This window comes from Mobula hypostoma (assembly GCF_963921235.1).
Source record: "Mobula hypostoma chromosome 8 unlocalized genomic scaffold, sMobHyp1.1 SUPER_8_unloc_1, whole genome shotgun sequence".
NCBI classification, from domain to species: domain Eukaryota; kingdom Metazoa; phylum Chordata; class Chondrichthyes; order Myliobatiformes; family Myliobatidae; genus Mobula; species Mobula hypostoma.
The window spans coordinates 635,846-657,766 of record NW_026948120.1 but is presented as its reverse complement, the minus strand read 5'-3'; the positions used below and the strand labels follow the sequence as shown (position 1 = coordinate 657,766).

Genomic DNA, 21,921 nt, shown 5'->3' with positions numbered 1-21,921 from the left:
CAGTTCCATCATCCAAATCATTGACAGAAGAATCCGCCCCAACACAGATCCCTGTGGAAACCACTGGGTGCCAACCAGAAAAAGCTCCTTTATTCCTACTCTTTACTTCCTGCCAATCAGCTACTGCTTTATCCATGCTAGAGTCTTCCCTGAACTCGATCATATTATGATCACTTTCCCCTAAGGGTTCTTTTACCTTAAGCTCTCTAATCAATTCTGGTTTATTGCACAACACCCAGTCCAGAATAGCTGATCATCTAGTGGGATCAACCACGAGTTGCTCAAAAAGCCATCTTGTAGGCATTCACCATCTGCAGAATTCCTGTTGTTTTTCATAGGCATTCTACAAATTCCCCCCTCTGGAATCCAGCACCAACCTGATTTTCCCCAATCTACCTACCTATTGAAGTCCCCCATGACTATTGTAACATTGCCTTTTTGGCATGCATTTTCTGTCTCCCATTGTAATTTGAAGGCCAAATCCTTCCTACTGTTTGGGGGTCTGTGTACAATTCCATTAGTCTTTTCACCCTTGCAGTTCCTTAGCTCTATCCCACAATGATTCAGCATCTTCCAACCCAGTGTCATCTCCAATGACTTGATTTCATTTTTTACCAATGGAGCAACACCACCCTGTCTGCCTTCCTGCCTGTCCTTTCAACCCACCTATAATCTTTCCCAGCTATGATTCAACGATGCCTACAGCATATCTGCAATGATACTGCAAGTTCATCGACCTTATTCTGTATACTGCACGCATTCAAATATAACATTTCCAGTCCTATATTCACCCTTTTCAGTTTGTCTGCCTTTTATGTTGCAACACATCCTGTTGACTGTAATTTTACTCTATCAGCAGCCTCCTCATGTTCAGCACTATTACCGGCCTTCTCCATAATACTTCTTGCATTGAAATACAGGCAGCTCAGAACACTAGTTGCGACATGCTCAAATTTTAGATTCCTAACTCTGTCTGAGGTCTTACCAACATCTGTCTCTGTAACCTCTCCACTAACTGTTCTAGCACTCTGGTTCCCATCCCCCTACAACTCTAGTTTAAACCCCACCTTGCAGCACTAACAAACCTTCCCACTAGGATATCAGTCCACCTCCAGTTCAGGTGCAAATCCTCCCTTCTGTACAGGTTCTACCTTCTCTGGAAGAGAGCCCAATGATCCAAATATCTTCTGCCCTCCCTCCTAAACCAACTCCTCAGCCATATATTAAACTGTATAATCTTTCTAGTTCTGGCATCATTAGCACATGGCATGGGTAGCAATCATGAGATCACAACCTCAGAAGTCCTGCCCTTTAATTTAGCACCTAACTCCCTATGCAGAACCTCATCACTTGCCCTACCCATGTCATTGGTACCTACTTCTGGCTGTTCCCACTTAAGAATGCTGAGGACTCAGAATGAGACATTCCAGACCCTGGCTCCTGGGAGGTAACTTACCATCCAGGAATCTCATTCTGGCCCACAGAACCTCTGCCCATTCCCCTATCACCACAGCATGCCTCTTCTTCCTCCTTCCCTACTGAGTCACAGAGCCAGGGACTTTCCTCCGTTAGGTCATCCATCTCCAAGTCCTGGCAGTGAGTTCCAGGCAGCCACAGCTATTTGTGGGATAAATGTTCCCCTCTCTCAACTTCAATTCATGCTCTCAAGTATTAGAAATTTCAAAGGAAAAAGATACCGACTGTCTACTCTTATCTATGCCTCCCATAATCTTATAAACCACTCAGGTCTCAGCTTCCAGAGAAAACAACCCAAGTTTGCCTAAATCCAATAGCTCATGCCCTCTAATCCAGACAGCATCCTGGTGAACCTCTTCAAAGTCCCCACATCCTTCAACCAGAATTGCACACGGTCCTCCAAGTGTGGTGTGACCAGCTGCAAACGTGACTTCCTGACTCTTGCACTGAGTGCTTCAACCGATGAAGGTGTGGGTGCTGCACGCAACGGAGAGTGTGAGAGAGACCAGCCGTCCACTCCGTTTGTGCCTCTCGCACTATTACAAACTTCTATCAGCTCTCTGCTGCTCGAGAGTAAAGAATCCCAATTAGTCCAAACTCTGCCAACACCTCATACCTTCTAACCCAGGCAGCACAGGTTAGAATGGCCGAACCCACTGGATTTGCCCCACACACGTCACACAGACAGCAACAAAACCTGACAAATTCCCTCTGCACCTCACCCTGGCCTTCCAGGGTCACAAGATCACCCAGTTACACAGCACAGCTGATCAAGGAGTCCATATAATGTATTTGCCCGTGCCTGGCCCTTATTCTGCAAAACCTTTCCTGCCAAACAACCCGTCCAAGAGTGTTTTAAATAACAGAACAGAGTGTTACAGCTGCACAGAAAGTGCAGAACAGGAAGAACAGCAAGGGGTGAGAGAGCTCTGCGGGAGGAAGGACGGAGAGTGAGGGAGCTCTGGAGCAGGAGTAGGGGGAGTGAGGGAGCTCTGCAGTGGGGGAGGGGGAGTGAGGGAGCTCTGCAGGAGGAACAGCAAGGGGTGAGAGAGTTCTGCGGGAGGAAGGACGGAGAGTGAGGGAGCTCTGGAGCAGGAGCAGGGGGAGTGAGGGAGCTCTGCAGTAGGGGGAGGGGGAGTGAGGGAGCTCTGCAGTAGGGGGCGGGGGAGTGAGGGAGCTCTGCAGTAGGGGTGGGGAGGAGTGAGGGAGCTCTGCAGGAGGAACAGCAAGGGGTGAGGGAGCAGCAAGTTGTGAGGGAGGTCTGAAGGATAGACAGTGAGTTGTGAGGGAGCTCTGCAGGAATGGTGAGGAGTGAGGGAGCTTTATAGGAGGGCTGTGGAGAGTGAAGGAGTGTAACATGGGGAAGGGAAAAAAGAGTAAGCTCTGCAGGGGACTGCGAGGGAGCTCCCTAGGAGGGGCAGCGAGGAGGAAGCTCTGCAGGAGGGGCAGAGAGGAGTGAGGAGGACACAAGTGTGGCATCATCCTCCTCTGCGGGAAAGGTGTTGAGGGAGGCCAGTGGCTGTGGGAGGAGTACTGATGAGGGCTGGAGGGAGTGCCCTGCTGTGTGAGGGTCAGCGAGGAGGAAGGGTAAGCCATCGCAGAGGGCTTCTGATGAAGGAGGGAGCACCCAGGAGGATGGTTGAGGGAGAGACAAGGTGAACTCCCGCAGTGTGCCACTTGCTCCTGGACTGGGTTGGGCCAAAACTGGCTCAGTCAATCAGGAGGAAGGATGCCCCCCCCCCCCACTGTCCCACCAACCCTTGTGCACTGGGATCTTGCTGTGCCTCAGGAAATCCCTTCTATCTCTACAGATGGGGTCCCGACAGATGCAGGTTGCCAAGTGAACACCTCCCCAGCGAATTCTGCACCCCCCCCATCCCGCTCTGCTTGTCCACGCTCCCGCATGGGACAGAAAGGAGTTTAAAGGGTCAGCCCCTCTTCCTCCTCTGACATACCAGTTTCTTTCTTCCTCTCCCCCCCCAACCCCATCACTCTTGACCTCTTCTTCACCCTCAAACCCCTCCCGTTATCCTCCAACTATTCCCCCTCCTACTCTCCAACTTGGTTACCCTTCACCCTCGTTACCCTCCCTATCTCCTTCACCCTCATTCCTCCGCCCCACAGTTACCCTCCTCTACTTCACAGGTCACCTCACCTCCCTCCTCTGCCCACTCAATAGACGAGACTTGACAGAGCTGGTGACTGCTTTATTGAACACCGACACTACTGCGGGAATCGCGACTCCTTCCCGGAGGAACCGGCTGCTGCTGATCGGAGTCTCTCGGCACCGGACACATCATTCTGAACACGACGGGTGGGCGGCGACACAGGACGAGACAAGACGAGGGGTAGCGCGGCTGTGTGCGAGGTTGTTGAGGAGAGGGGAAGGAGCGTCCAGTTGTGTAACGGGGAGACCCGTGCTCACGGTCTAATCTACGGCCAATTCGGCGCTTTGGAGAGCGGAGAGTGGCAGGTTCCCGTCCCGTCCCCACTCCCCCCGCCTCTCCTCTTCTCGAGGGGTCGGAGGCTGCTCAATCCTCCTTGCTGAACATGTAGGTCAGGAGGTCAGCCACCCGGTTGCTGTAGGCAAACTCGTTGTCGTACCTGGGGGGGGGGTGGGGGGGAGAGAAGAGAGGGGGAAAGGGAGGGAGGGGGGAGTAACAAAAGTCAGTCAGTGGTTAAAATGTCCCTGTCCCAGAATGGGTGGGTGAAGGGGTTCATTATGAGGAGCAAGAGGTCCAGAGCTGTTCAGGCAACTCCGGGGGCTGCCTCAGACAGGGCTCAAGGGGTCCTTCAGGCAGGGGTTCAACCACCTCGGACAGGGATCAAGGGTCACAGGCACCTGCTCCCCCCCCCAAAAGGCTGGGGTCAAGGGTCATTTTTGCCACTCCAGTCAGGGGGTCAAGAGTTATTCAGTCAACACACACAAAATGCTGGAGGAACTCAGCAGGCCATGGAAAAAGAGTACAGTCGACGTTTCAGGCTGAGACCCTTCAGCACGACTGGAAAAAAAAGGTGAGGAATTTAGTCCCCAGTTAGAGGTCAAAGATAACTTGGGCCCCTGGGACACCTCAGCCAAGGGTCAGTCAGGCCCCATCAGACGAGGAGTTCACAGACTGTCCAAGTCCCTCAAGGGTCAAGGGACTTTGAGGTCTCTGACCTAGACCTCAATGGATAAGCAGAGGTCAGTCACACAGGCCCTTGACGCAGGGGGCAAGGGTTATCCTGGTCCCAGGGTCAGAGGTGAAAGGGTCACTCGGCCAATCTGCCGTGGACTCACCAGGAGATGAGCTTCACAAAGTTGTCGTTGAGTGAGATTCCAGCGCCAGCGTCGAAGATGGAGGAGTGGGGGTCTCCCACGAAGTCGCTGGACACCACCTGTGGGCAGAAACTCACCGTGAAATGTCCCATTGCCCGTATAAGTCTCACCCCCTAATCCCCTCAAACCTTCTCACTGCTGCCACCGAAGTCCTCTTCCAGGGGCAACCTGAAAACAGCCCCTCCCACAATCAGTCCCATTGACCCAAACAGACAGCAGGCCCACATCCCTCCCCAGGGCAGAGGGAAGGCGGGATCCAAATCCCTCAGAAGTCTGAGGTGACCCAGGTCGGGGACACAGTGAGGGATCCCGGAATGGACTGGCACTGGTGAAGACGGCACACGAGATACCCGACTTTGTCAGCTGTGGTTTGGATTTTCAAGGACTCTACAACTCATTTTCTCACTATTTGTTGCTTATTTATTTATTTATGTATTTCTCATTTTGTATTTGCAGTTTGTCGTCTCTTGCCCACTGGGTGTTGTCTATCCTGCTCAGTGCGGTCTCCCACTGATTCTATCGTGTTGCCTCTTTTTACTGTGAATGCTCGCAGGAAAACGAGAATCTGGGTTGTATATGGTGACATACATTTACATGACTTAGAACTTTAAAGTTTTGGTGCAAAGTTATGGATTTAAGCCCAGACTTTGTTCTGCCATTCAATCCTGGCTGATTTTTCCCCCTACCCCACCTTTCTCCCACCTTATATTGTAATCCTTAACCTCCCTTACTAATCACGAATCTATCCACGTCCACTTCAAACACAGCCACTGACCGGGGTTCAACTGCCCTCTGCAGCAACCCTCCAACTGAATGAATTTCCTCCTCGTCTCTGTTCCCCCTTCTTTCCTGAGGCTGTGCCCTCCGATCTGAAGCTCTCCTGCTTTAGGAGACATCCTCTCAACATCTGCTCGATCCAGGCCGTTGAATCCCCGGGTGGGTTTCGGTGAGATTCTCCATCGGTGAGACTCACCCCACCTGTCTGAACTCCACGCCCAGGGACACCAAACATTCATCGTATGCCAAGCCCTTCATCCTGGGATTGTTTTCGTGAACCTCTCCGGGGCCAGTACGTCCTTCCTCAGACACAGGACTCGAGAGTGGCCTGACCAGGGCCTTATACAGGCTGAGCATTACATCCTCCCTTTTACATTCTCGTCCTCCATAATGAATGCTAACACTGCATTCGCCTTCCTTACTACAGACATGCTGTAACACACTGGTCAGGGCACAGCTGGGGTTTATAACTTTTCCCCAGGGTCAAATTTCCAATACAGGAGATCACATATTTAAGGTGAGAGGGGAAGTTCAAAGGAGGTGTGTGAACAAGTTTTTTTTTACGAATAATGATGGGTGGCCGGAACGTACTCTCAGGGGTGGTGTGCTGGAAGAGGCTTTTAAAAGGCTCTTCAATGGGCACATGAATAGAGTCATGGAGAAGTACAGCACAGAAACAGGCCCTTCGGCCCATCTAGCTCATGTTGAACCACTTACACTGCCGACTCCTATTGACCTGCACCTTCACAACTCTCCCATCCATGTCCAATCTTCACTTAAACATTGAAATCGAGCTCGCATGCACCACTTGCGATGGCAGCCCGTTCCACACTCTCACGGCCCTCTGAGTGAACTAATTTCCCCTTAAACATTTTACCTCTCACCCTTAACCCATGCCCTCTAGACATAGTCCCATAGAAACTCAGTGGAAAAAGCCTATTTGCATTTACTCTATCTATACCCCTCATAATTTTGTATACCTCTATTAAATCTCCCCTCAATCTTCTACGTTCCAAGGAGTGAAGTCCCAACCTATTCAATCTTTCCTTATAACTCAGGTCCTCCAGACCCAACAATATCCTTGCAAATTTTCTCTGTCCTCTTTTAACCTTATTTACATCTTTTCTGTGGGTAGGTGAGCAAAACTCCACACAATAATCCAAATTAGGCCTCACCAACTTCAGCAAAACATCCCATCTCTTGTACTCAACATTTTGCTTTAAGGAGGCCAATGTGCCAAAAGCCTTCTTTATGGCCCTACCTGTGATGCCACTTTTAATGGATTATGGACCTGTATTCCCAGATCCCTTTGTTCTACCGCACTCCTCAGTGCCCCACCATTTGCTGTGTAAGACCAACCTTGGTTGGTCCTACTGAAGTGGAACACCTCACACTTGTCTGCATCAAATTCCATCGCCATGTTTTAGCCCATTTTTCCAGCTGGTCCAGATCCTGTTGGAAGCCACAATTGTTCTTCCTTGCCATCCACAACACCCTGATGTCACCTACAGATCTGCTGATCTAGTTAACCGCATTATCATCCAGACTGTTGATGTCGATGACAAACAGCAACAGCCCCAGCAGGAAATGGAGAGATATGGGCCATGTGCAGGGAGAAGGGCATTTAGTTTAATTCACATTGTGTTTAGCACAGACACGATGGGCCGAAGGGCCAGATCCTGTGCTGCACTGTTTCAGACTTCCATCAAGGCAGAAGATTTCACACCAGGAGGCTGATAAACTGGGTCAGCAGAGACACGGCCTGCTTCTGCACTGTACGGCTGTGCGGGAGTGTAGGTCAGATGACAAGGACAATGTCTCTAGCAAGAGGGGGTGGAGGGAGGATATAGGGCAGGGGGAGGGGGAACTGCCAACGCCCCCACCCCTCCACACACCCACCAGTTCCACACTTTCTGAGGTGGAGCATGAACCTGCGCCCAAGTTGTCTCATCCAGCTACCGAAGGCTGGCTCAGAACAATTGAGGGGCTGATCGGACAGGCAGAGACCTGTTTGATTTCCACCCCTCCCCCGTGATTCTGGACTTCCCTCTCCCCTCAAAGGATGGGACATTCCCAACCCTCCCTGCCTCCCCCCACCCACACACACCTGGTGGTCTGTGTACCCCAGGATGCCCTTCAGTGAGCCCTCGGACGCTGTCTTCACCGCCTCCTTGATCTCCGCGTAGGAGGCAGGCTTGGCCAGGCGGCAGGTGAGATCCACGACGGAGACATCCGCCACGGGAACGCGGAACGCCATTCCGGTCAACTTCCTGGTGGTGGGAGGGCGGGGGAAGCAAAGAGAGAAGGAAAATTACAGAGAGAGAGTGCATTACTATTAGTCCACCGTCTAGAGGTTAGCAGTGTGATGGACCACCCCCCACCTCTCTGGGCAGAGTTAGTCCATGCACTCCACATCCACCACATTTGCTGTCCCCCATCTACAAGGCACCACTGAGGGGTATAACAGAACACTCCCCATTTCTCATGGCTCCAACATCTCTCGGAGGACAGAGCAACCTGCTCGATCGGCACCCCATCCTGCCCCCCCCAAACACTCCCTCCCTCCACCGGTTCACAGTGGCTGCAGTGAGCACCACCTACAGAACAGACCGCGGTTACTCACCTGGACGACGCCAGCATCCCCTTCCGAAACCTACCGAATATTGAAAGGTCTAGATAGAGTGGGCATGGAGAGGATGTTTCCCATAGTGGGGGAAATCTGGGACCAGAGGGCACAGCCTCTGAATGAAGATATGTCCCTTTGGAACAGAGATGGAGAGACATTTCTTTAGCCAGAGGATGGTTAGTCACTCCCTGTTTCAGTCAACAATGAAGCCCTCGTTGTCTGTCCTGGGCCATCTTCTCCATTGTGCCCCAGGTGTGGTTCAGGGTCCTCATTTCTGCCCCTAAGGTACAGTGTTAAGTTGTCTTGGTCTCCTACACTTCCGCCGTCCCTCAGGAGTCCAGAGAGGTTCTGTCTTGATGAAGGAGCTGGCCTCCCTTCTCATCAATCCAAACTTTTCCTCATGATGATTGTGGCCATGTCCTCTCGGTGACACTGAAGAAGTATGGTGTACTTGCAGATCTTTCTTGGCCAGAAAATACAGAGGATCTTCCGGAGGCTCGTGCTGTGGAATGATGACACCTTGGAAAGGTCACTCTCTGTCTTGGGTCAGCATTCTGACCTGTACAAGAGTGTTGGGCATGTGGCCAAGTGGTTAAGGCGTTCGTCTAGTGATCTGAAGGTCGCTAGTTCGAGCCTCAGCTGTGGCAGCGTGTTTGTGTCCTTGAGCAAGGCACTTAATCACACATTGCTCTGGTGTCTGTGCGAGGAGTGGGGCCCCACACAGACTTCCAATCTGCGCCTTGTAAGGCATGAAAATGCCCGACGCAGGCTTCTCATGGTCTGAGTCGATGTTCCCTCCCAAGAGTGTGGACAGAACACAGCCCTGGTGCAGCTTCACCTTTGGATGCTGTAATTGGTTGATCCCCCTATGTCGCTCATTGATCTGAAGATGTCTCTAGCTTTGCTGAGTGTGCACTGGATGTCTTCCTTGTTCCTACCATCTTGCCGAAAGATGCTGCCCAGGTAGTTGAATCTGCTGGTGTTGGGTAAGTCGATGCAATGTGCCTTGACAGGAGAGGGAGACTCCACACTGAGGGTCAAGATCTCAGTCTTTCTCTGGCTGACCTGTCCAACCTGTCTATCAAGATTTTTCTTTTGTGTGGAGGTTGTGTGGGGGGTGGAACCTGTGGAATTCACTGCCACAGATGGCTGTGAAAGCCGAGTTAGAGTATATTCAAAGTGAAGGTTGACACGCTCCTGATTAGTCAGGGTGGCAAAGGTTACGGGGTGAATGGGGTTGACAGGGATAATCAATCAGCCATGATCAACTGGCAGACCAGACTGGATGGGCAGAATAGTCTATAATAGTCAAGGGGGCGGTGGGGTGAGCGAAAGTGAGGTCTCTGCCCCACGGGGGAGGGGAGCAGGAGTTGGCAATGGGGTGGGAGAGCGGAGGCGTGGTGCAGGGTGGGGGGACCCCTAATGCAGAGAGAAGATGCATCTGGGTGTCCTGCGTGGTGTGTCTCTACAGTGAAGATGGGGACATAGGAAGGAGGAGAAGGGAAGTGGGTCGCAATGGGAAGCGGGGGAGCTGTGGATGGCGTATTTACGGATTGAGTAAATGTGAGTCAGTCTCGATTGAGGAAATAAAACCTGCACACAATTTAACTTCCAACTGATACTGTACTCTGTGGTTAGCAAAACCAATTATTCTGACTCTATCCCATTGAACCTACACAAGGAAAGAATGTGCTACTGACACCTTCCCCACATCCCCACACAGAAACCCCCCCCCCACCCCCCCCTCTCCCCCCCATCCCTCCTTTTCAGTCCTGACGAAGGGTCTCAGTCCGAAATGTTGATCCAATAGGTGCTGCCTGACCTGCTGAGCTCCTCCGGCATTTTGTGTGTGAAGTTCAGGACAGATCTGAGCAGTCGCTTAACCTTCTGGTTAGTTGTATACTCAAGGAATCACCCTCCAACACTGTAACAACAGGGGTGTGTCTCAGGTCCCTGGAGTTTCTACTCAGTGACTTTCGGAACAGAACCAGTATTGAATATCCAAAGGGGTTCTCCCAGTTGGGATGTGCTATCACTGTAAGTAAGCAATTCTGTACATGTACATGACTACATCACAAATATTAAAGTTAAGTAGATGATGATAGCAATTGAACCTGTGGTTCACTGTTCATTGCTATCTTTCTGTTGAACAAGTATAAAGCATCCTGTCAGAAGAGTGAGATTCTCCTGGAATCGCTCTCTCCTGGAGCTTAACTGTGTGAATAAAGACTTTTATATTTCCCAGTTACAGCTTCCATCTTTTATATTTCCAAGTTACAGCTTCCATGTGGCTCAGTTTGTCATCTCCACCAGCTCCAAAGGGATTCTACCACATCTTTACCTCTCTCCCCCACCCCTGGCTTTCTACAGGGATTGCTCCCTCTGTGATTCACTTGTCCATTCTCTCCTCCCTACGAATTTCCCTCCCGACACTTGCCCATACACTTCCTCCCTCACCTCTATTCGGAGCCCCAAACAGTCCTTCCAGGTGAGGTGACACTTCGCCTGCTAATCTGCTCGGGTTGCCTATTGCGTCCGCTGCTTCTGGTGTGGGGGCCCCCCCCCCACTTTAGTGAGACCCATCGTTGTAAATTGGGGGACCGCTTTGTCGAGAACCTCCGCTCACTCTGCCAAAACTGGAACATCCCCGTGGCCAAACGTTTTCATTCCGATTCACATTACCATTTTGACACATCCATCCTTGGCCTCCTCTTGTGCCACAGTGACGCCAGCTTTATAGTCCATTTGGGTAGCCTTCTACCCGATGGCATGAATACTGATTTCTCCTTCCGATATAAATAAATCCCTCCCATTCCCTGTTTGTCTATTCCCCAATCTAGCCTCTTACCTCTTCTCACCTCCCTCCGGATCCCCTTCTCCAGCTCTTTCTCCAATGATCCACTCTCCCCTCTGATCAGATTCTTAGCAACATAGAAAACCCACAGCACAATACAGGCCCTTCGGCCCACAAAGCTGTGCCGAACATGTCCTTACCTTAGAAATTACTTAGAGTTACTCATAGCCCTCTATTTTTCTAAGCTCCATGTACCGATCCAGGAGTCTCTTCAAAGACCCTATCGTACCCACCTCCACCACCGTCGCCGACAGCCCATTCCACGCACTCACCACTCTCTGCATAAAAACCTGACATCTCCTCTGTACCTACTTCCAAGCATCTTAAACCTGTGCCCTCTTGTGTTAGCCATTTCAGACCTGGGAAAAAGCTTCTGACTATCCACACTCCAAGGAAAAAAGATCAAATTCACTAAACCTGTTCTCATAAAGCGTGCTCCCCAATCCAGGCAACATCCTTGTAAATCTCCTCGGCACCCTTTCTATAGTTTCCACATCCTTCCTGTAGTGAGGTGACCAGAAATGAGCACAGTACTCCAGGTGGGGTCTGACCAGCGTCCTCTATAGCTGCAACATTACCTCTTGGCTCTTAAACTCAATCCCACGGTTGGTGAAGGCCAATACACCGTATGCCTTCTTAACCACAGAGTCAACCTGCACAGCAACCTTGAGTGTCCTAAGGCCTCGGACCCCAAGATCCCTCTGATCCTCCACACTGCCAAGAGTTTTACCATCAGCACCATATTCTGTCATCATACTTGACCCACCAAAATGAACCACTTCACATTTATCTGGGTTGAACTCCATCTGCCACTTCTCAGCCCATTTTTGCATTCTATCAATGTCCCGCTGTAACCTCTGACAGCCCTCCACACTATCCACAACACCCCCAACCTTTGTGTCATCAGCAAATTTACTAACCCATCCCTCCACTTCTTCAGCCAGGTCATTTACAAAAATCACGAAGAGTAAGGGTCCCAGAACAGATCCCTGAGGCACACCACTGGTCACCGACCACCATGCAAAATATGATCCGTTTACAACCACTCTTTGCCTTCTGTGGGCAAGCCAGTTCTGGATCCACAAAGCAAAATCCCCTCGGATTCCATGCCTCTTTACTTTCTCAATAAGCCTTGCATGGGGTATCTTGTCAAATGCCTTGCTGAAATCCATATACAGTACATCTACTGCTCTACCTTCATCAATGTGTTTAGTCACATCCTCAAAAAATTCAATCAGGCTCGTAAGGCATGACCTGCCTTTGACAAAGCCATGCTGACTATTCCTAATCATATTATGTCTCTCCAAATGTTCATAAACCCTGCCTCTCAGGATCTTCTCCATCAACTTACCAACCACTGAAGTAAGACTCACTGGTCTATAATTTCCTGGGATATCTTTACTCCCTTTCTTGAATAATGGAACAACATCCATCAGGTCCTGGTGACTTATCCAACTTGATGCTTTCCAAAAGCTCCTGCACCTCCTCTTTCTTAATATCTACATGCTCAAGCTTTTCAGTCCGTTGTAAGTCATCCCTACAATCGCCAGGATCCTTTTCTGGAGTGAATACTGAAGCAAGGTACTCATTAAGTACCTCAGCTATCTCCTCCAGTTCCATACAGACTTTTTCACTGTCACACTTGATTGGTCCTATTCTCTCACGTCTTATCCTCTTGCTCTTCACATACTTGTAGAATGCCTTGGGGTTTTCCTTAATCCTGTCTGCCAAGGCCTTGTCATGGCCCCTTCTGGCTCTCCTAATTTCTTCCTTAAGCTCCTTCCTGCTAGCCTTATAATCTTCTAGCTCTCTATCATTACCTAGCTTTTTGAACCTTTCGTAAGCTCTTTTCTTCTTGACTAGATTTACAACAGCCTTTGTACACCACGGTTCCTGTACCCCACCATCCTTTCCCTGTCTCATTGGAACATACCTATGCAGAACTCCAGACAAATATCCCCTGAACATTTGCCACATTTCTTCCGTACATTTCTTTGAGAACATCCGTTTCCAATTTATGCTTCCAAGTTCTTACCTGATAGCCTCATATTTCCCCTTACTCCAATTAAATGCTTTCCCAACTTGTCTGTTCCTATCCTTCTCCAATGCTATGGCAAAGGAGATAGAATTGTGATCACTATCTCCAAAGTGCTCTCCCACTGAGAGATCTGACACCTTCATTTCCCTATACCAGATCAAGTACAGCCTCTCTTCCTGTAGGCTTATCTACATATTGTGTCAAGAAACCATCCTGAATACACCTAACAAACTTCACCCCATCTGAACCCCTCACTCTGGGGACATGCCAATCGATATTTGGGAAATTAAAATCTCCCACCATGATAACCCTGTTATTATTACACCTTTCTAGAATCTGTCTCCCTATCTGCTCCTCGATGTCCCTGTTACTATTGGGTGGTCTATAAAAAACACCCAGTAGAGTTATTGACCTCTTCCTGTTCCTAACTTCCACCCACAGAGACTCCGTAGACAATCCCTGCATGTCTTCCTCCTTTCCTGCAGCTGTGACGCTATCTCTGATCGACAGTGCCACGCCCTCACCTTTTTTGCCTCCCTCCCTGTCCTAAAACATCTAAAGCCTGGCACTCTAAGTAACCATTCCTGCCCTCGAGCCATCCAAGTCTCTGTAACGGCCACAACATCATAGCTCCAAGTACTGATCCACACTCTAAGCTCATCTGCTTTGTTCATAGTACTCCTTGCATTAAAATAGACACATCTCAATCCACCAGTCTGAGCCCGTCCTTTCTCGATCACCTGCCTATCCTCCCTCTCGCACTGTCTCCAAGCTTTCTCTATCTGTGAGCCACCTGCCTCTTCAGTTTTTTTTTTAATCTTTATTGTTCATTGTCTGGTTGTGTTTTTTGGTGCTGCATTGGATTCTGAGCAATGTTTATTTAATTCTCCTTTACGCTTGATTTGATAATTATGCAGATAAAACAGCCTGGCAGCTTACCCATTGAGCTGGGGGATGACCTTGCCCACCGCCTTTGCAGCGCCCGTCGAGGCCGGGATGATGTTCTGGTGGGCACCTCGGCCATCACGCCATGCCTTGGCGGAGGGCCCGTCCACTGTCTTCTGTGTGGCGGTGTAGGCGTGCACAGTGGTCTGTTCGAGGAAGGAGAGACTGCACGTCACTGGGGTCAAGGAGGCCGAGAGCTTCGAGTCCTTTGGAGCAGCCCAGCCCGGTCCAACCAGAGAGCTCAGTGATATGGAGTCACGACAGCAACCTCCCCCACATTGTCAAAATCAAAAGGGCTAGTTATTGGCTGTAGCAAAGGGTGAGGTGTGTACTTAATCCTGTCTACGTCAACGGGCTCAACGTTTCAAGTTTCTTGGAGAGAACATTACCAACAGCCTGTCCTGGTCCAAACCCCATGGACACCACAGCCAAGGAAGCTCACCAACGCCACTACTTCCTCAGAAGAAATAAGACATGTCCTCGTTGACTCTCGGTGCAATGCAGCACAGAAAAAGTTGCCCCTTGAGTTTCTATTACCTCTCACCTTAAACCAGTACCCTTCAGTTCTTGATGCCTTAACCCTGGTATCTTTCAGCAGGGTGACCAAAGCTGAACTCAGTGCTCCAAATACAGCCCCACCAACGTCTTGTGCAACTGCAACGTGGTGGCTCAGCTCCTGTAGTCATTGACCTGAGTGACAAACGAGGGCCAGCGTGCCAAACGTGTCCTTCACCAACCCGTCTACTTGCGACACCAATGATACGGAGTTATGTACTCCTAGGTCACACTGGCCTGTAGCACTGCCTCGATCCCTACCGCTCAATCTGAAAGTCTGACCTGATACATCTTCACAAAATGCAACACCGTGTATTTATCCACATTGAATTTTGTTGGCCTGTGTCTACATTTTGAAGGAAGCGTGCTGTTGTTCTTCCAAGTCTCTCTGTTCTACAACAGTCCACCAGGAGCTACTGTTCACATAGAAATATAGAAAATCTACAACACAATACAGGCCGTTCGGCCCACAAAGCTGTGCCAAACATGTCCCTACCTTAGAACTATCTAGGCTTACCCATAGCTCTCTATTTTTCTAAGCTCCATGTATCCATCCAGGAGTCTCTTAAAAGACCCTGTCGTATCCGCCTCCACCACTGCCAGCGGCCCATTCCACACGCTCACCACTCTCTGCGTAAAAAACTTACCCCTGACATCTCCTCTGTACCTACTTCCAAGCACCTTAAAACTGTGCCCTCTCGCGCCAGCCATTTCAGCCCTAGGGACAAGCCTCTGACTATCCACATGATCAATGCCTCTCAATATCTTGTACACCTCTATCAGGTCACTGTGACAGAACGTCCCCTATTTGTGTTCACAAAGAGAACGTTTAACAATGACACCAGGACTGGTGGTGTGGTGCACAGCGAAGAGAGCTTGTCTGAGATTATAATGAGATTGAGGTCAGCTGAGGAAATGGGCCAAGGAAAGGCTGATGGGAATTTATGGATCGAGATCTGCTGGGAAAAGTGGGTCAGGGAATTTAACACAGACAAATGTGAGGCGTTACAGTTTGGAAATTTCAACCAGGGCGAGGCCTGGGATGCACTTGTTGTACAACAGCGACACCTAGTGGTAGGAGTACTCAGTTCTCCAAACGTGGTGACACAAATATTAGAGGGTGAAGGTGGCATTTGGCAGGTTGGCTTTCATCAGCCAGGGAGCAGAGTATAGGGGTAGGGACGTCATGTTACAAGACATTGGTACGGTTACTAAGTTTGCCAATAACACCAAAATTGATGACATGGCAGTCGGCAAAGAAAGTTGTCCAAGGTTACATAACGCCCTGGGAAAGGTTTCACTGCTAATGTAATGGTTTTTCTGTAGTAGCAATGTTTGGATCATGACTAGGGATAATGGGGGCTTTGGAATGTGTGCCGTCCAGTGAAGGGAGTGTTTTCTCCCTGCCATGTGCCCGAGACCGAGGTGATCTGGGTCTTGTGTTCGGTCGAAGACGGGGACAGAAGACACCAGGACGGAGTGGATTTGGAGTGGGGCCGGGAGTTGACGAAGCCCGGGGAAATCGAATGGAGGACCAACGGAAGGGAAACCGTGAGCTCCAACAATGCGCACAATAGACCGTTCCATTAAAATGGGCCCTTCTCTTTTTGTTTTTCTTTACTAACCGTTTAGTCAAATTAAGAATTATGAAGCTAAATTGTTTAATTGCACATGGTGTACTGTTTGTTATTTCGTAGTACAGATGAGTAACAGGGTAACACATATATAACCACGTAACAATTACAGCACGGAAACAGGCCATCTCGGTCCTTCCAGTCCGTGCTGAACTCTTACTCTCACCTAGTCCCACCGACCTGCACTCAGCCCATAACCCTCCATTCCTTTCCTGTCCATATAGCTATCCAATATAACTTTAAACGACAACATCGAACCTGCCTCAACCACTTCTGCTGGAAGCTCGTTCCACACAGCCACCACTCTCTGAGTAAAGAAGTTCCCCCTCATGTTACCCCTAAACTTTTGCCCTTTAACTCTCAACTCATGTCCTCCTGTTTGAATCTCCCCTACTCCCAATGGAAAAAGCCATCACGGAGCATCCGCACAAACAGGAGGTTTTGGACCTCAATCTCACACATTTGGTGGGGCCAGAGACTGCCTTCCCCAGACTTGCACAGCCCATAGAACCAGACGGTTACAATTACAACTAGGGGAGAGGGCCAACAACAGCAGGTAGCTTAACTCGGACAAGAACGTGTTGTTTTGTTGCACTTTGGCAAGTTAAACCAGGGCAGGACTTACACATGGTCCTGGAGGGTGTCGTACATGTGGTGATGAAAGCGGACAGGGCGGTGAAGAAAGGGCCTGGCACGCTGGCTTTCATCAGTTAGGGCACTGAGTACAGGGGTTGAGATGTCAGGCTACAGCTGCACAAGACAACGGTGAGACCGCACTTGGAGTAGTGTGTGCGGTTCTGGTCACTCAGCGACAGGGAGGATGTCATTGAGCTGGGGAGGGTGCAGGGAAGATTCACCAGGACATTACCGGGACTGGAAGGTGAGAATTATGAGGAGAGACTGGACAGACAGGCTGGGACTGTTTTCCCTGGAGTGGGGGTGGAGGGAGGAGGAAGAACCCGAGGTGTTGACAAACTCACCATCAGACCTTCCACAATTCCGAAGTTATCCTCGATCACCTTTGCTAGGGGAGCCAGGCAGTTGGTGGTACAGGAGGCGTTGCTGCAGGTGGAGAGAGAGAGAGAGAGAGAGGGAGAGAGAGAGTGAATATCGACAGGGAGAGCCCAAGCTTATGTGTGTACAAGAGCAAAAGAGAAGTTGTGGGGGGGGGGGAGTGGGTGGGCGGGGGGGGTCAGGAGGGAGAGTGGGTCACGAGGGAGCATTCATGCATGGGGGGGGCAGGAGAGAGCACGCATGAGCCACTGAGGGGGGCAGGAGAGACAGTGCACGTGCCGCTGAGAGGGGAGCGGGGCGGGTAAGAGAGTGCACAGGTTGGCGGGGGGAAGAGACTAAACATTTACTATAAGAGAGAGACTCGACCTCACAATCTATCTCACCTTATTGTCTGGCTGTCCTGCTCTTTGTCTGTAACTGTAACACTCTGTTCCCACCTGTACTCCCCCCGGTGTGCCGATGTCTGACTGAACACTAGAGCTTTTCTCTGCATGTGTGACAGTACCTTACCAGTTGCAGTTGCACCTGTCCCTGCTCGGCCTCACCTGACCACACTCATGGTGCTTGGGTCATATTTCTCCTCGTTGACCCCCATGACGAACATGGGGGCGTCTGGGGAAGGAGCCGTCACCACCACACGCTTACCTCCGCCCTGCAGATGCAGCTGAAACGCAAGACAGATGCGATTAAGAGGGACCTTCATTGCAGCCTCTCTTCGGTCTCGAGCCTTTCTCTGACCAAAGATTCAAATACACCGAGCTTCTTGGGGAAGAAAATTGCAGAAATTTCCTATCCCACAGCACAGAAACAGAGCCTTTGGCCTAACTGGTCCACGCCAGCCACAATGCACGTCAACGTTTACACCATTTTCCCACTATCCCTCTAAACCTTTCCTATCAAATATCTTCTAAACAATGCTAATGTACACACCTCACCCACTTTACCAAATCCTGAGGACTTTCTACATGGGCACAATTGAGAGCATTGTGACTGACTGCATCACTGCCTGGTATGGGAACTGTACCTCCCTCAATCGCAGGGCTCTGCAGAGAGAGATGCGGACAGCTCAGTGCATCTGTAGATGTGAACTTCCCACTATTCAGAATATTTACAGCGACAGGGCCCAAAGGATCATTGGAGACCCAAGCCACCCCAACCGCAAACTGTTCCAGCTGCTACCATCCGGGAAACGACACCGCAGCATAAAAGCCAGGACCAAGAGTCTCTGCGAGGCCCTGGAGAAGATGTTTTGACTTAGAAACATAGAAAACTTACAGCACAATACAGGCCCTTCGGCCCACAATGCTGTGCCGAACATGTACTTACTTTAGAAATTACCTAGGGTTACCCATTACCCTCTATTTTTATAAGCTCCATGTACCTATCCAGGAGTCTCTTAAAAGACTCTATTGTATCTTCCTCCACCACTGTTGCCGGCAGCCCATTCCATGCACTCACCACTCCATCCGTAAAAAAACTTACCCGACATCTCCTCTGTACCCACTTCCAAGCACCTTAAAAACTGTGCCCTCGTGTTAGCCATTTCAGCCCTGGGAAAAAGCCTCTGACTATCCACACGATCAATGCCTCTCATCATTTTATACACCTCTATCAGGTCACCTCTCATCCTCTGTTGCTCCAAGGAGAAAAGGCCGAGTTCATTCAGCTTATTTTCATAAGGCATGCTCCCCAACCCAGGCAACATCCTTGTAAATCTCCTCTGCACCCTTTCTAGGGTTTCCACATCCTTCCTGTAGTGAGGTGACCAGAACTGAGCATAATACTCCAGGTGGGGTCTAACCAGGATCCTATATAGCTGTAACATTACCTCTCGGCTCCTAAACTCTATCCCACGGTCGATGAAGCCCAATGCACCGTATGCCTTCTTAACCACAGAGTCAACCTGCGCAGCTGCTTTGAGTGTCCTGTGGACTCAGACCCCAAGATCGCCTCTGATCCTCTACACTGCCAAGAGTCTTACCTTTAATACTATATTCTGCCATCATATTTGACCTACCAAAATGAACCTCCTCAGACTTAACTGGGTTGAACTCCATCTGTCACTTCTCAGCCCAGTTTTGCATCCTATCGATGTCTCGCTGTGACCTCTGACAGCCCTCCACACTATCCACTACACCCCCAACCTTAGTATCATCAGCAAATTTACTAACCCATCCCTCCACTTCCTCATCCAGGTCATTTATAAAAATCACGAAGAGATAGGGTCCCAGAACAGATCCCTGAGGCACCCCACCTGTCATCGACAGTTTAGAGGGATATGGGCCAGGGCCAAACACGGGCAAATAGGTCTAGCTTGGGTGGGAACCTTGGACCCAATGGGCCAACGTGTCCGTTTCTGTGCTGTGGACAGTGATAAACCAATGAACAAGTCTACACACATGCGTAGGAAAGGCCATCTAGAAGCACAAGTAGGAAAGCCATGACACAGGAGGCTAACTCATTACACCTATTGTTCCACACCAATACAACCCCCCTTCCCCAACGGGGGCCTCCGCCTACTCACTGAAGCCTTCTCCACGCTGAGGAAGACACCAGTGGACTCAACGATGTACAGTGCCCCGGATTCGGCCCACGGGATCTCTGCTGGCTTCATGCTGCAAGAGGAAGGCAGGATGTTGAGACATAGTGCACCATTTCCAAATGGCTGATCTGCCCCACCCCGGGACTGGCCAGCCTCGAACGTACCAGAGCCCGCCCAGGGAAAACGTGCGAGAGATATTCACTCCCGGGGCCAGGGGCCTCATCTTTTCTTTTTTGCCAAGTTTGACTCTCTAAACACAGCAATGTCACTGGGAAAGAACAAATTGTTGTTTCAGAATCAGTTGAACTTCTTTGTTTAGCTTCATGTTGTAAACGGGAGCCAGTCTTCAGTTCTTAATGTAAATGGCAATTAGTAATCAGTTTGAAATTGAAAGAACAATTTTGCAAACAAATGCACTGCCCAGGATGTTAGCTCACAACACCCAGACTGACCTCTCAGGAGTTGGAGTGCAAGACAATGGGCTATTTCGTTGGGCTTGTTTCAGACCAGATAAGCTGGCTATATTCAGTTCAAGGAAGCTTGCAGATCAGATGGATAATATTACTTAGAGCATTAAATGGGTGATCTATTAATAGCTGGGAAGTTTGTATGCTCAGTGTCAGCTTCAGAACATTAATAGTGGATCAGGGGACTGCATCTCCAAGGAGCTTCGAGACCATTTGTGTAAAAAGGACATCTGAAGAAATATCATGTATGTGTGAAGGCAGAAAAATAGTATAAATGTAGACAGGGATTAGTTAAAGAATGTCAAAAAATTATAGGAATGAGGGGTGGACCAAACCAATCCTCAGAGGCATCAGAAGTGAAGAGGGTGAGCAGTTTCAAGTTCCTGGGTGTCAAGATCTCTGAAGACCTAACCTGGTCCCAACATATCGATGCAGTTATAAAGAAGGGAAGACAGTGGCTATACTTCATTAGGAGTTTGAAGAGATTTGGTATGTCAACAAATATATTCAAAGATTTCTAGAGATATACTGTGGAGAGCATTCTGACAGGCTGCGTCACTGTCTGATATGGGGGGGGGGGGCTGCTGCTGCACAGGACTGAAAGAAGCTGCAGAGGGTTGTAAATTTAGTCAGCTCTATTGTTGGTACCAGCCTACAAAGTATCCAGGACATCTTTAGGGAGCGGTGTCTCAGAAAGGCAGCGTCCATTAAGGACCCCCGGCACCCAGGGCATGCCCATTTCTCACTGTTACCATCAGGTAGGAGATACAGAAGCCTGAAGGCACACACTCAGCAATTCAGGAACAGCTTCTTCCCCTCTGCCATCCGATTCATAAATGGACATTGAACCCTTGGACACTACCTCACTTTTTAAATGTATATTATTTGTTTTTGCATGTTTTAAAATCTACTCAATATACGTACATTGTAATCGGTTTATCTTCTATATTATGTATTGTATTGAACTGCTGCTGCTAGGTTAACGAATTTTACAACACTTGCCTGATTCTGATTGTGAACTAGAATCCATTCCTCTGCCTTTGCTTTCTACAATGTACCATTCATTTGTCTGCAATTCGTTGCCATGTCTCTTCACCTGACAGGAATTGTACCTTCTATTTTGGAAATCCTTTGTTTTTTTTAGAAACTGTAATTTGGAATTTTTTAAAAGATAGAAATGGTCTGAGTTTTAGATGTGCTTTAAGAGTTTTGTCTGGATTTCAACATGTGTCACTAAAGACAACAGAACTGTGTTGTCTTTGGTAGGGAGAGGGCACCCAGCATTGAAATGGTGGGCACTGGCTGCTAAACTCACACTGGAGGATGAAGAGGGTAGTGTTTGGAAGAGTAGGTGACTCCAGTGAAACTTCCCTTTGTGGCTATCTATCTATATCCAATAGGGCCTAAGGTATTCATTTGGATTTACACCTTCGCAGTCAGTAAACCCCATATCATTGCACATAAATAGCTTTCTCTCCTTAATTATGGTTCTGGCAAGGAAGTGTTCACCAATGGAATTGAGGTGGTGGATGGGGTGGGGGTGGGGGTGGGAAATGGGGAAGATGACCATTTGAGGAGATTACTTGCAAGGCAAGGATTAAGAAGATATCCGACAGAGACAGCATACAGACACTGTACAGTCAATACACGCTGAACTCTGCTCTCGCGAACCCA

The 21,921-nt window shown here is 49.4% G+C and overlaps 1 protein-coding gene across 4 annotated transcripts in view; it reads right to left on the bottom strand.

Moving 5' to 3' along the window:
• Positions 1-3,668: 3,668 nt before the first annotated feature.
• Positions 3,669-21,921, bottom strand: part of gapdhs (glyceraldehyde-3-phosphate dehydrogenase, spermatogenic) — a 34,661-nt gene continuing 16,408 nt past the window's right edge. For all 4 annotated transcript variants that reach the window (XM_063038936.1, XM_063038937.1, XM_063038935.1 and 1 more), the window contains exons 5-11: positions 19,763-19,853; positions 17,784-17,902; positions 17,205-17,286; positions 14,030-14,181; positions 7,680-7,842; positions 4,757-4,854; positions 3,669-4,080 (exon numbers count right to left, since the gene is read on the bottom strand). In XM_063038936.1, coding sequence (XP_062895006.1) covers positions 4,008-4,080; positions 4,757-4,854; positions 7,680-7,842; positions 14,030-14,181; positions 17,205-17,286; positions 17,784-17,902; positions 19,763-19,853 — 778 coding nt within the window. In that variant the 3' untranslated portion in view covers positions 3,669-4,007. The remainder of the gene's footprint in view (positions 4,081-4,756; positions 4,855-7,679; positions 7,843-14,029; positions 14,182-17,204; positions 17,287-17,783; positions 17,903-19,762; positions 19,854-21,921) is intronic.